Genomic DNA, 14,594 nt, shown 5'->3' with positions numbered 1-14,594 from the left:
GGAATGAGACCCTCCCTCCTGCGGGAGGCCCTGGGGGTGTCTAATTCTGGGACGTGTTCTCCTCGGAAACGGTCCTGATCACAGCCGTCAGAATTTTTCAAACTCTGCTCCCATCCTGCAGCCACCCCCTCTCCAGGTGCTGTAGAATCTTGGTTCCCAGAGGTTCGTAGGGGTCGGTCCCGTTTTGGGGGGACTTGGGCAGCGATCTGGCATTTTCGCCGGGTGAAGCAGGCAGCCCCCGCCCTGTCAATGGCCAGTGCTTACTGACCACACCGGGAGCGGACCAGGGCGCGGGAGGGGTCTCCAGCTGGGGTGGCAGAGGATGAGCGCTTCTGGGGATTTTTGGGGGGGGGGGAGGCACTGGTTAGTAGTGAGTGGGTGAGCGTGAGGTGCTTGTGAGACCCTCAGCAGGGGAAGCGCCAGGAAAGCAGGCTCGTGCCCACCAATCCCCTCCCCCAGCAGGTACTGCCTTCCCCCACCCCCATCCTTCACCCCCAGCCCTGGCCCGGGGATCCTGACTTGCTGACAAGCTCGGGGGCTTTTGGCTTCGCTTGCTTTGAGCTGCTACCCGGGTTTCTGATCAGATCTCACACGTACTTCCTTCCACCCCGGAATCACACCACGGGCCCCTCTCCAGGACTCACAGGCGTTTGGTTTCTTGCTTCCAAAGCAGCCTGAGTCCCCGGCCCTAACCCCCCTCGCTTGTTAATCCGCAAAGCTGCTTCTGCAAATAATGGCACACACCACCAGGTTTGATTAATTAACTGCGCAAAAATGATGGGGAAACCAGTGAAGGAGATAATTATGCAAAACAGAAAGTGTCAGATTCACTAGTTCCCCTCTGCACGCTGAGGATTGGGGGGGTGGGGGGGGGGGGGCCCTGGTTTCCTGGGAGCTGCCTGGTGAGTGAGCTCCCCAACAACAAATCCCGCTGGCGAAAGGTCAGGAGGAGGGACAAAGATGGGGGGGGGGGTGTGCACATGGGGAGCAGGGCACACCTGAGGGGAGGGACCTGGGGCCACTCCCAGGTGTGCTTGCTAAAGGAGCCCCCGCCCAGCCGGCCCCAATCCTGTGCGCAGAGATTGCAATAAAGCCCTTCACTGGGGCCCCCCGGGGGGCTCTGTCAGCTAAGCGTCTGACTCTCGGTTTCAGCTCAGGTCATGATCTTGCAGTTTAGGGAGTTCCAGCCCGGAGTCGGGCTCTGTGCGGACAGCGTGGAGCCTGCTTGAGATTCTCCGTCTCCCTCTCTCTCTCTCCCTCCACTTATGCTGTCTCCTCTAAGTAAATAAATAAACTTAAAAAAAAAAAAAAGCCACGTCCATTTCTCCTCTGTCCCGTTCTGCTTCTCCCTGCCTTATGCCGTCTTTCCTCCCTCCGGAATGGTAGGCCCAGGGGTTGAGGTAGAAGGAGGCAGAGCTGACGTGTTGGCCCAATTCCCAGGCCTGCTTGGGCCGGACCTCGGAGACAGAGGAGTCCTGGGGGCGTGTGAGGCCTCCCGGCTGCGGCTGCGGGGATCCCAGGGCACTGGGGCCTCCCCGATTCCCTGGATCTCCATCTTTCTAAGGGGAGGGCCGGTCCAGAGCGGGACTGGAGTGAGCCCGGCCCCCCTCCCCGGCCAGTGGCGTTTGCCGGTCTACCACACCGTCCCCCATCCCTGGCCCAGCCCACACTGCGTGTCCCCGCCCCCACTGTGTGATCTGGGGGTCTCGGGGTGGACTTTTCTCCCCTCTCCCCGGAGGCCCCGCCCAGGCGGGGCAGCCGCGCATGCCGACCCACCTCCTGCCCGCCTCGGCGTCGCGGTAGTCCTCGATGGCCAGCCGGAGCTTGCGCCGGTGCAGGGAGCTGCACACGCCCAGGCCCAGCTCCAGGTCCTCGTCACTCAGGCTCAGCAGCACCTGCTCCCCCGGGAGGTGAGGACTGAGCGCCCAGGAGGGAGGTTTGGGTGGGCACCCGAGGCTCCCGGGGCCCGCCGCTGGCTGCACAGCCGAGGCCTGGGGGGGGGGGGGGGGGGGGGGGGGGGGGGAGGGGTCTGCGGGCATGAGGCTGGCCCCCCCCCGTTGGACCCCCCCTCGGACCCCGTCCCCTACCCCGTCTCCCCGCCCATCCTCCTCTGCAGTCCAGGCAGAGCACTGGGCCTGTCCCTGCTCCAGGAAGTGGGAATCACATCCTGGCCAAAAGCGCCCTCTAGGCCAGTCTCCACCTCCCCTCCAGCCAGGTACGGGAAGGTTAGGCTCAGAGGGCTCTCTATGTGCCTTCCAGGGGAGACGCGATGGCTTACTGGGGCCCCTGGCCGGGCTCCTAGAACACAGCTCCTCCTCGCCGGGGGGTGGGATGCCGGTGGCGTGGGTGGAGCAGGCCAGCTTTGGACCGCTAAGGCTCATGGGAGGGCGAGGGGCGTTCCCACCGGGGTCCCGGAGGTGCCCTACCTTCCCACTCTTGACGTTCTCCGCACACGCCTTGACGTACATGGGCATGGCCATGACCACCTCCAGCCAGGCCTGGACGGTACCGGCCTTCCAGTGGGACATGGGCGTGGTCCGGACCAGTTCCACCTGCTGCAGCCGGTCCGTCTGCTCCTCGCCCTCCGACAGGCTGAGGCTCTGCCGCGTGGGGCTGCACTGGCTGTCCGAGTCTGCAACACACAAGCGCAAGCTTGCTGGGGAGGGGGGCGGGGGGGGGGGGGGGGAGGGGGGCGCTGTGGGGGGAGGGGGGCGCTGTGGGGGGAGGGGCAGGGACTGGGCCGGCTGCCCCCTGAGTCTGCACTCCCAGGGTGCAGGAGGAGGGCAGGGATGGCTTCCCCTCGTGCGCGTCTTCTTGGCCAAATCAAAACGGCTCTCGTTTTGTTTTGCTGCCCCTCCCCCATGACAAAAGTAATCTGTCCCCCCCACCCCACAAAAGAATTTCAAAAACTTAATCCAGAAAAGAATGAAAATAAAACAGTGAAAATCGCCCCCAATCCCACGCCCCCCCCCAGAGACAGCAGCTGTTCGTGCTTAGCTAAATATTCTTTGGGTTACACAAATGCCCACGCTTACAAACACACAGACCCACGCGCACTCTGTTTTGTAAGACGCTGTTCTCATTCATGCCACGGAGGATGTCTTTCCGTCTCAGCAGAGATCTGCCATAGCTTTTGACTGCACAGGAGCCATCAGAGGATACATTCTAATTTACCTCGCCTGCCTCCTGCCGATGGGCACGAATTGTTCCCCATTTTTCGCTGGTGTATACATCACGGCAGTCACCTGTTGGCCATGGGCTGATTTGGTTTCTTAGGATAAATGGAGCCTCAGCTCCTTCCTGAACACCCCAAAACCTGTTTTCGGAGTAGCCCCCCCCCCCCCCCCCCCCCCCCCCCCCCCCCGCCAGACAAAAACGTCTACCTGCCAGCATTTCCCGGCCCTGTTCGATCCAGGGTCAGCCACAACAACACCTGATGTACAGGCCAAGTTCAGTTCACACAGACTCTACTGAGAGGGGAAAGAGTCTCTTTCTCTAAAGCAGGGTTAAATAAACACCCAAACTCAACACCACAAGAAATGACAAGCATGAGAAAAAATAAGCCTGGTGCATTATAAATTACCGTTAACGATGTAAAAAAAATGCTGATGCATCAAATCGGGCACAGGGTTAAAACAATGTGTGTGAAGTCACACAGGTGTTTACAGTTACTGAGCGTGGGTGCCAGGAAGGATGAGGTTACTCTTCCACACTTTTGTGTGTCATCAGCGTTCCACAATGAACATGCACAAGTTGGAATAATTAAAAAAAAATAGGAAACTGTAAGTGGTTATTGATGGGAGTGTATCTGAACGAATGATGCTGCCTTCATATATTGGAATATATGTCATTGATAAGAAATCTATCACTGGAGAATAGTTTTGACATGGGAAGATGTTCATGATCCATTGCCGAGTGAAAAAGACCCCACGAGACAGCAGGTACAACCTAATCCCCACTGTGTTTTTTTTAACGTTTATTTTTTTTTAATGTTTATTTATTTTGGAGAGAAAGGGAGAGACGGAGCATGAGCGGGGGAGGGGCAGAGAGCGAGGGAGACACAGAATCTGAAGCACACTCCAGGCTCTGAGCTGTCAGCACAGAGCCCGGCGTGGGGCTCGAACTCACGGACCGTGAGATCATGACCTGAGCCGAAGTCGGACGCTCAACCAATTGAGCCACCCAGGTGCCCACCCCCACCACTGTATTTTTTTTTTTTAACGTTTATTTTTGAGACAGAGAGAGACAGAGCATGAACGGGGGAAGGGCAGAGAGAGAGGGAGACACAGAATCCGAAGCAGGCTCCAGGCTCTGAGCCATCAGCCCAGAGCCCGATGCGGGGCTCGAACTCACGGAACGTGAGATGGTGACCTGAGCTGAAGTCGGACGCTTAACCGACTGAGCCACCCAGGTGCCCCCCCACCACTGTATTTTTAAAATGATACATATATATATATGACTATATAATATATAACTATAATTGTGTGTGTATATGTATATTTATACACATAAGATATTAGTTGGATAAATGTTAGAAGTCTGTCTGGAATGGGGTGATGGGTTAATGGTGCATAAGTGTGTGTATGTGCGTGTGAGTGTGCGAGAGTATTTGCATGTGTGCATACTTTCCTGTTTTCCACGTGTCCTGCATTGACTGCATTATGTTTGAATAACGAATAACGTGGTTTTGTTTTTTTAATTTTTTTTTAACGTTTATTTATTTTTGAGACAGAGAGAGACAGAGCATGAACGGGGGAGGGACAGAGCGAGAGGGAGACACAGAATCGGAAGCAGGCTCCAGGCTCCGGGCCGTCAGCCCAGAGCCCGACACGGGGCTCGAACTCATGGACCGCGAGATGGTGACCTGAGCTGAAGTTGGACGCTTAACCGACTGAGCCGCTTAACCGACTGAGCCACCCAGCCACCCCAGCGAATAACGTGGTTTTGAAAACCACAGCCTAGAAACCTTGTTCAAGTTACGAGGCTGCTTTCCTTCACCCCCTCCCCTGCCCCTGCCATTTAAACTCTTTGGAAACAGCTGCATAATTTTGGTGGCCACGCATGCATCCAGCTCTGCGGAAACTTCTCTAACACCGGGGGCCTCGAACTGCCCAGCCAGGGACCCTTGGGAGCCCACAGCTGCCGGCCAGGAAGATGTCACTCCTGGTTCTGCAGGGCACTTGGGCGGAGTGACCTAATTCAGGGTGGGCAGATATGCTGCTTCGTGCCTCAGTTTCTATCTCTGTAAGGTTGGCATGATACTGTTCCCTGCCACCTGCCTCCTCTCCTGGGCTGGGTCCCCAGTCCCAGCACATGTTGCCATGACGCCCGGGAATGCGGAAGCAGCAGCTTCCTCTGCAGCCCTGCCTGGGGGCCCCCAAGTTTCTGCCTGGTGACAGAGCTGCCTTTTCCCAGCCTCGGTGTCCCTCTTGCTGGTCCCCGGCTCCCAAGGACAGGTTTGGCTTTTGCAGGGAAGTCTTTCTGATTGGGTCCTATCAGTGGCACCCAAACAGGGTGCCCTCCCTGGGCTGGAGAGCTGAAAGCTCCTGTGTTCCTGTGGCTGGGTCCTGCCTCTGTTACGTGCTTCTGGGAAGATGAGAGACGAACGTCACCACATCTGGTTACCTGAAATTCCGAGACACCGCCCGTGTTGTCCGTTTGGACCGGGCCTGTGGAAAGAGACCAGGCTTCAGGGTTGAATAGACCCTGGCTGTGGGCAAATTTCTTCACCTCTTCAAGTCTCAGTTTTCCCGTCTATAAAATGGGAATAAAAACAATACTCTCTACCTCCCAGGTTAATGACTATGATAAATTCTGAACGCGAAGCTATCGTGGGCACCGGGTAGAAGGTGGTTATTGTTGGGAATAAAGGGCCCCTCCCTGAGGACTGCCTTCCTGGGGTGAAACGTGGCTTGAGTTCGGCTCAGGTGCTTACAGGGGTCCCGCTTGGTGTCGAGCCCAGCTGAAACGCATCGTCCCAGCTGGACCCTGGCCTGGTCCAGGTGGGAGGGTGGGGCTCCCCGCGAGGCGAGGGGTGGGCGGTGTGTGGCTGGGCCTCCCCAGATAAAGGCGACAAAGGAGGCACAGGAAAGAGGAAGGAAGGAGAAGATAGGCAATGGAGAAAGTGAGAGGAGAGAGACTGAGAGCAACAACAAGGACACAGGTAAACAGGAGAGAGTGAGCGGAGGGTGGAGAGGGAGCCTCAGGTAAGTGGGCAAAGAGGAAAAGCAAACCCCCCCCCCGCGCGTGCGTGTTTTCCCAAGCGTGTGACCGTGTGCGGGTCATTCTGTGGTTAGGGGGCCCCGGGCCTGTGACGAGAGCTGGCTCTTCAACTCCCATTACTTATGGCGTCCAGGCTCGAGGAATGTCAGAGGCTGAGCTGGGCTCATACGAGCAAACCACACATTCTGGTTTTTGAGAACAGCTATCGGCGCCCCCCCACCCCCGCCCCCCGGCCGCCACGTCCTCCCCGCAAACTCCTCCACCCCCAGCACCCAGGACGGAGCTCCAAGGCGACGCTGCAGAAGGGCTGAGGGGGGAGGCGTCTTTGGGGTCATAAACCATTAATTAAGGGTACTTTCCAAAATGCAGGCAGCATGATGCCAGATTTTATGTTCAGGATTCCATCAATCTTGGGTTTTATTTCCCCTCTGTCTCAGCCTGAGAGTGGGCATAACTCACGTTTACAATTGGTGACTTCGAGAGGCTGGCCGAGCCCCTGGCAGAGTCTTGAGAGGAGGTGTCGCCAAGAGGCAGTCAGTCTGGGTCCTTTGGCACACGGGGGGGAGGGGACTGTGGTGGCTCTGGCAGAAGAGGTTCTACCTTCTCCCACCTGATGGATCGGCTGGTCCAAAAAGCCCAAGGTATTTACTATCTGGCCTGTTACAGAAAATCCTTTACGGAAAACTTGAGGTTCTGAGGCTGGCACTGAAATACAAGAGACCTGGGTTTAAGTGCCGGCTCTTCTGCTTACCAGCCAGATGATCTGGGAGAGTGTTTTGAATGTTCTCAGCCTCACTTTTACCATCTGTGAAATGGGATGATAATAATGTCTAATCTCACAGGCCTAAGTGGGAATTAATGCGGTGATGTACCATCCACACAAAGTGCTCAGCTCAGTGTCTGGCATTCAGTGGGTGCTCAGGGGCTGCGTGGGGGCCTCCGTCCTCTGCAAGTTCATGTCACAAACGGTCTACACTGGCTCTGTCCAGTATGGTAGGTACAAGCCACACGTGGCTATCGAGCACCTGTAATGCGGCTTGTCCACATTGAGAAGTGTCTATGGTATAAAATACTGAGTTTTGAAGACTTTGTCCAAAGAAAGAAGAAGTAATCCCAATAATCTTTATATTGATCACATGTTGAAATGCTAATATTTGGGGCGTATTGGGTTAAATCGGATATTATTAAAATTCATCTCACCTGTTTCTTTTTACTTTTTCATGTGTCTACTAGAGTCTAAAACTACATGTGGGACTCATGGTATTTTTGCTGGACAGAGCTGGATTAGATGGAAGGTTTTGTTTGTTTTCTCACCGTATTTCCCCCCTTCTGTTGGTTTGGAAGTGAAGCGTCCTGTTTCTCCGTTTTTGGTTCAGTGGTTCTCAAAGTGGGGTCCCTGTGCCAGCTGCATCAGCAGCACGTGGGGACTTGTTAGCCGTGCAGATTCTAGGACTGCCCCTCCCAAGTTCCTGGAGCAGAAGGTCTGAATGTTGGGCCAAATAATCCGCATTTTAACAAGCCCCTCCCCCGCCCAGGTGATTCTGATGTGTGCTGAATTCTAGAACCACTCTTTAATGGTTTCCCTTGAAAACTTACGTGTATTTAACTTGAAACCTAGGGTTGAGCGGATCTTAATGCTCTGTCCCCAATTATAAGTTACTTAAAACATTCTGATCACTCTTTCTGACTTATAACCTACCCTGTCGATTATTTTAATTCTGTCCTTTGAAAAAGCCCCATAATTTTAGACATTATCATCATGGTTATTTTCTGCTGATCATATTGACCTGAAATAATTTCCCTACATGGTTCATCACTTCCTGTGTCTCAGACCTTACTTCTAAGGTAATTTTTCTCATTCCTGAAGGACGCGATTTAAAATTTCCTCTGGGAGTATTTGGTGGTAAGCTCTTACAACTTTTGTTTATGTGGGGGGAAAAAAGCCTCTATTTCCCCCTTGTCCTTTGCTGGCCACACAGTTTTAGGTTGACGATCATTTGCTTCTGGCACCTTGAATACATGGCTCCACGGTCTTCTGTCTTCCTTTTTGCTAAAGAGAAGGCAGCTGTCGCCAGTAAAATTGTTCTTTTTGTTATCTACTTTTAAGATTGTGTCTTTGCCTTTGTGGTCCTGCAGTTTCATTACGATGTGGCTAGATGTGGATGTCTTCTTATTCCGAATGATGTAAATCGTGCTTCCGGTATCTGTGGGTTCATGTTTGGAATATTCTCGAGCATTCTCTCTTAAAATTTTACCTCTTCTCCATTCTCTCCATTTGCTCTCCTACTGGGACTGGGCTTTCTAATTCTGTCTTCCCTCTTGTGTAACCTAGTGCTGTCCAACAGAATTTTCTGCGATGGTGGAAATGTTGGATAATCTGCATTGTCCAATGTGACAGCTGTTAGCCACATATGACTGCGGGCACTCAAAATGTGGCTGGTGCAGCTGAGGAACTGAACTTAAGATGTTATTTAATTTTAATTCAAATACAGGTTTACGTTGCCATGTGTGGCTAGCGGCTATTGTGGGGGACCAGAAAACTCTAATTTCTCCCCACGGTTTCCCAGAATGCAGCATTTCCAGCATTGCATTCTGGGTAATTTCCTTACCCCTATTTTCCATTTTTAAAATCCTCTCTTCGGATATTTACACTGCTGGTTAATCCAGCCTTGGATTTTATGTATTTATTTTTTTAAGTTTTTTTTTTTTTTTTTTAAGCTTTACTTATTTTGAGAGAGAGCACGAGCAGAGGAGGGGCAGGAAGGGTTCATCACTGCCAACTGCAGAGCCTGGTGTGGGGCTCGAACCCACGAACCGTGAGATCATGACCCGAGCCGAAGTCAAGAGTCAGACGCTTAACTGACTGAGCCACCCAGGCACCCCAGATTTTATTTTTTTAAATGTTACTATGTATTTCTGGTCTGTTTAGATGGTCTTTTGTTGATTACTCATGTTACGGTTTCATCTTAAATTTAAAAAAAATTTTATGTTTATTTATTTTGAGGGGGCGGGGGAAGAGAAACAGAGAGAGGAAGAGGGAGAATCCTAACCAGGCTCCGTGCTGGGCTCTGAGCCTGGCGTGGGGCTCGATCCCATGAACTGTGAGATCATGACCTGAGCTGATCTCTAGAGTTGGATGCTTAACCACTTGAGCCCCCCAGGTGCCCCTCATCTTAATTTTTTTTTTTAAAGAACGACCTACGTGTTAGCTTATATTTGGTATTGGTAATTCCTGTATCTGAAAAGGCCGTGGAGGCTCTAGATTGGTTGTGTTTTTCTGTGGATTTGCATGCGTGCTGAACTCAGGTTTGATCTTCTGGGAATCTCTAGGGTCTAAATAGCAGGTGCTGTCCTCCAGAGAGGATTTGCCGGCGTAGGAGGAGATAGGGAATGGGGATGATACCTGGCAGCAGGGACCACTTCGTTCCTGTTAGAGGGACCTGGGAGGACGAGGGACCGCAGACTCTGTTCCTTCGCTGTGCCACGCCCTGACACGGACTTCCCGGTACACAGTCCTGACATCAGCATCTGTTCCCAGGACAGACCCCGGTTTCCACACTGAGTTATCACTCACTGCTCCTCGTTCTGGGATTAGCTCACAGCTTCTTAGTTTTGGATAGGGGCAACTTGGGGATATCCCTAACTTTTGGTGATGTCGGAGATACATGAGGAAGTATGCTCTATTTTAGCTTTAGTGGTTCTGTGGAGGGAGGGTCCCCGGTCCGTCTTGCTCCGCGCGGCCCCGAGAGGACGTCCCTCTTGGCCGAGGGCACTGTCCACCCAGCGCTCTTCACGTTCTGTGGGCACCGCTGGTGGGCGGGTCTGTCCGTCTGCCTTTGCCACAAAGGGAGTTCCCAGGTCAGAGGTCAGGTCTCTCCACCTCTTTACCACCCAAGTCTGGTTCACGGTGATGCTTAATGCCATCGGCAGAAGCCCAAGTTATGGGAAAAGGACAGTCGGTGTTTTTGTTTTAATTTGAATCTTCCCAGGGACCTCTTCTGCTCAACATCCATCACCGGTTCCCTGGATGAAGCCCAGACTCCTTACATGACAAGACTCTCTGCGACTCAGCCCTTGGCTGGCTTCTCCTCTGTCCCTCACCCCCTCTCTGGCACCCTGGGCTTCTGGCACTTTTCCAGCACTCCTGATCCCCTCCCCCACCTCGAATCCATTGCACCTGCTGCTCTCTGCCTGAAAGGCCCTCCCGGCCGCTGGCTTATCTGCTTGGTAAACATTCTTATGAAGCCTTCAGGCTCTAGTGAAATGTTGCCTCTTCCAGGGACCCCTTCTCAGGTCACCTGGGGGAGGCCGGTCACCAGCACGCCTCCGCTCCAGGTGCGTGTGCTCGCGGGGCTCTCAGGAACCCAGGGGCTCTTCCTGCCTGCGCTTCTCTCGGCTGAAATTAACGAACGGTCAGGGGATTACTTGGTGAATGGCAACCCCGGAAGGAAGGGGGCGGGGCCTGCTTTTGCTCCCTCGGTATCTCTGGCCCTCAGCAAGGGCTCAATCTCTGCCGATCTCTGTGGTGTAGATTCACCCACCGTGGCCGATTTCACTGACCAGCAAGAGGTCGCTGGATGTGAGCGAGGAAATCTGTTTGTGAGCCTGTATGAGCCGGATCCTGCCCTCTACTGCCTGGACAGAAGGTGCTCTAGAGACGCTGGTTAAAAGAAAGCAGGCAGGATGAGAGGTAAGGAGGGAGGGAGGCCTCTCCCTCCAGGCTCCTCTTCGTCCCACCTCCTTTCGGCCACATCAAGCTGCTTGCAGCTTCTTGAACACACCATATGGTCTCATTCCTGTTTCTCAGCCTCTCGACATCAGCGCTGCTGAATGACATCTGGGACTGGCTCATTCTTTGTCGTGGGGGCTGTCCTGCGCCGGGGAGGATGGTTAGGGGCATACCTGGCCTCCACACCCTAGATGCCAGTGAGCACACAGTGTGGCTGCTCCGGGCGCCCCCATCCTTCCGCCCCGGGGCCCCTCTGTTCTCAGACCCACCCTGCTCTGCCAGCCAAGTAAGGTCAAAACTCCCTGCCCTTGGGCAGTGGCAGGGAGCCCCCTGTCAGCACTTATCCAGCCAGAAGCTGAATTCTCATTTTTAAAATTCTGCATTATAATATGAGAAAGTAACATTTTATGGCCTGATAACAGCCGCTGCATTGCATGGAGATGCTTTGCTGGAGCCCGCAGTCACAGCCCCTGTGAAAGATGTGCAAAAGACAGACCCTGGAGTGCCAGACCGACAACACGGGTTCACACGGCATCGAGTCACTGACCACGTAGCTGCTGGGGTGACGGCGGGACCCCGGTGGGCTCGCCACCCGCCCACAACACCCTGACCCCAGTGCCCAGCGGGTGCTTGGAGGCCCTGAGCTCAAAAGCTGACGGCACTCCCTCCCCCCATGTCCTTTAAAATCCACAAGACTGGGGCACCTGGCTCTATCGGTTAAGCATCCGACTTCGGCTCAGGTCATGATCTGAAGGTGTGAGTTCGAGCCCCGCGTTGGGCTCAGCTGACAGCTCAGAGCTTGGCGCCTCCTTTGGATTCTGTCTCCCTCTCTCTGACCCTCCCCTGCTCATTCTCTGTCTCTCTCTCTCAAAAATAAATAAACATTAAAAAAATAAGAAAGAAAATCCACAGAACCACAAAGCACACATAGAAGTCAGACAGAGTTCAGCCCTTACCAGCGATAACTGTTTGATGCGTTCAGAGAAAACCTCACATATTTCCCTTTCCCCTCCTTTTTGGTGCCTGGCAAAGGCCCTAAGCTTGTGCTCACTGTGTCTGTCCCCTGGGGCGACAAGACCCCTGTCCCCAACCTCAGAGGACATCTTCCCTCCTCCCCCCCCGTCACCACTTCCCGCCAGCCCCTTGGGGAATTTTCCCAAGAGGCAGGGAATCGATTTCCTGGACTGGGCAAGGCTTCACCTGCTCTGTACTGTACTCAATTCCCGGGTAGCTGATTGGCAAGTATTTCTTAATTTTACAGACTTAGGGGCAAGATGTGGAGACGAGGTCCAGGGCAGGCAGGTGCAGTGTCATCCAATGACAGCCACTGTCTGCTTTAACAATGTAGAAAGAAGCTTTCCTTTTTGCTCCTTGCTGACCTGTCTCCCCCCCCCCCCCCCCGCCCCCCACCGAATAGTGCCCACGTTTGGGAAGACCTTCTTAGAGTCTGATCTGCGCCTGAAATCTCTCTGCCCTTTTGTTTATGCTGGGGGCGGCCTCCCCCTGTGTTCCCACGGCTAGTACTCTTGAGGGCCTAGTTTCCTAACTGGCTTTTCTACCGATGGGCAGGTCTGGGAGGTGAGGCCTGTAGGAAGCAGAGGCTGGGGGCTGGAGAAGGATCGGTCTCCCAGGGCCCCGTGGAGACAGGACGAGTTTGCGTCTGTACGGCTCTTGGGAGGCCAGGTTAGAGCATCCAGTTGCTGTGTGCTTTGAGGGCCCAGCTGTGCCCGGGCTCCCTGATGGGATTTTCAGCCTGGCGCCCAGCCCTCCCGGCTCCCCTCCGGCCCTCAGGACCTCTGAGGTCCTTTCTGGGTCGGCTCAGCCTGCTTCTGTGAGTCCCGTGGACTGCGGTTATCAGGATGGTCGTGGGACCCTATCCGTTTGCTCGCTGGCACAGGGGGGACCCCCAGCGAGTCAGATCTGTGGACCTCTGGCTCAGGGCGAGGCCCCCAGAGCCAATGCCGCTCTCTGGGATCATCCTAAGCGGTGAGTGCAAACTGTCCAGCCTCCAACCTCCTTCAAAATACTCCCAGCTGCCTGGAACTTTCCTGTACCTGCGATGAGCTACACTGTTTCTGGCACCAAGGCTAATTTAGGAAGAGCAAAGATGCTTCTGAGCAGATCTTTAATGTCCTTCAAAATGAAGAGCGAGCTCTGGTGGGGCTCATGGAGGGCATTCTTACAACTTCGACCCCTAACTGGAATTGTCCGGGAAAAAGCTGGTGCTGGTCTTGACTTTCTGGAGATGAGAGGGGACTAAGCCACTCTGACAGCTCCTGGCTTTGTCAGCTGTACTTGCACCTGCCTGGGTTTAGGGCGCTGTTGGACCCCAATTCTTATCCTTGTTTCATCACGTGCTATGTCCCCTCGGCTGTTTCTGTCACCTGTCTGAGCCTCCGTGTCCTCCCTTGTAAGGTTGGGACCATAACAGACCCTTCGTGCGATTTTGGTGAGGACTACATTAGGGTGACTTCTGTCGTCTCGTGTTCACACCTGCATCCTCCGCCCGAGCCCTAGGCCTGGCACACGGGGAGCGGCCAGCCCGTGTTTGTCGAATGACTTACTGAGTGTATGTCAAGGGCCTGGACTTGCCTGGCACTCAGGAAATGTCTGCAGATCGCGTCCTCCTCTCCTCCCCCGGCTTTTCTCACTCCCTACGCCCTTCTTCCCCCCGCCAGAAGCCAGTCCTTGTCCTCCGTCCTCAGCCTGACACCCACACCGTATCCCTGGGCCTGCAGGTTACGGCTGTTTCCGCACCGGTGACCACGCATCCGCCTGGCATTTCTGGGAGAGCTTGGGGTCCCCCTTTGTCAGCCCATCAACACCTCCACCTGAGGGTGAAGCGAGGCCTCCCCTGCCACCCTCTCCATCTCTGAATCCCACCGAGCGCGGCCACGAGAAATGGTGGAGTCCCCTGGCTGGGCTCCGGGCCGCAGGCAGGCTGCCCCCGAGTCTGACCACAGCCCTCTGGGGGCCAGGCGGGCTCAGGATTCCTGTGCCGAATCCAGAATTCGGAGGGCACCTGCTACTTCCTCAACACCCCGAGCTCTGGGAGCCCTGCTCTGGGTTCAGAAACGAGCGTGGTCCCCTGCTGCCAGGCTCCCCATCGAGGGAAGGGCCGCAGGGCCCTCTGGTGAAGGAGGACACGTGTCAAATTGAGATGGACGCCTGTGGCCGGGCAGGCACACGGGGCTCTGCGATCAAGGGGAAAGACAAGGACAGAGGGAATCCAGAGCAGACGTGGCAGAGCAGGTGGCCTGGAGACAGACCGGGGCCGTGGAAATTTTTTTTCCCCTAAAGAACACGGATCTTCTAAAAAACCTGAGTTGCCAGTAGTAAGAACTGCGGTGTATCTGTGGCATTTTTGGCTTCTTTTGAAAGATCAGGAGGTCTGGAAGCACTAGAGCCCAGCGGGGCTTGCTTCCTTAGGAGGGGCCAGACTGCGGGGCCGCCGGGTACCCTCTTCCCAACCTGCCGGAGGCCTCTGGGACCGGGACATAGCGGGAATGAGGGGCGTAAGCGTGCAGCTCGGTGCTGGCTCCCGAGAGTGCTCGTGGAGGTGAGCCCCTGTCATCGCCCACAGCACTGTGCGGCGGGGCCGCTAGAGCTGACCTAAAGCGGAGAGGGTTTCAGGAAAGACATT

The 14,594-nt window shown here is 54.8% G+C and overlaps 1 protein-coding gene and 1 long non-coding RNA gene across 2 annotated transcripts in view; both read right to left on the bottom strand.

Annotated features, from left to right (window-relative positions):
• The window catches only part of KAZN (kazrin, periplakin interacting protein), a 158,824-nt gene that overhangs the window by 25,964 nt on the left and 118,266 nt on the right, over window positions 1-14,594 (bottom strand). Inside the window, exons 9-10 of the mRNA XM_042951590.1 lie at window positions 2,427-2,632; window positions 1,777-1,895 (exon numbers count right to left, since the gene is read on the bottom strand). Of these exons, the coding sequence (XP_042807524.1) occupies window positions 1,777-1,895; window positions 2,427-2,632 (325 nt within the window). The remainder of the gene's footprint in view (window positions 1-1,776; window positions 1,896-2,426; window positions 2,633-14,594) is intronic.
• On the bottom strand, window positions 5,042-7,682 carry LOC122227228. Its single transcript, XR_006205928.1, has 3 exons — window positions 7,537-7,682; window positions 6,682-6,927; window positions 5,042-5,669 (listed from the first exon to the last, which is right to left on the bottom strand). It is a non-coding gene; the product is annotated as an uncharacterized LOC122227228 (long non-coding RNA).

Source organism: Panthera leo, chromosome C1 (assembly GCF_018350215.1).
Source record: "Panthera leo isolate Ple1 chromosome C1, P.leo_Ple1_pat1.1, whole genome shotgun sequence".
Taxonomy (NCBI): domain Eukaryota; kingdom Metazoa; phylum Chordata; class Mammalia; order Carnivora; family Felidae; genus Panthera; species Panthera leo.
This window is presented reverse-complemented; position numbering and strand designations above follow the sequence as displayed.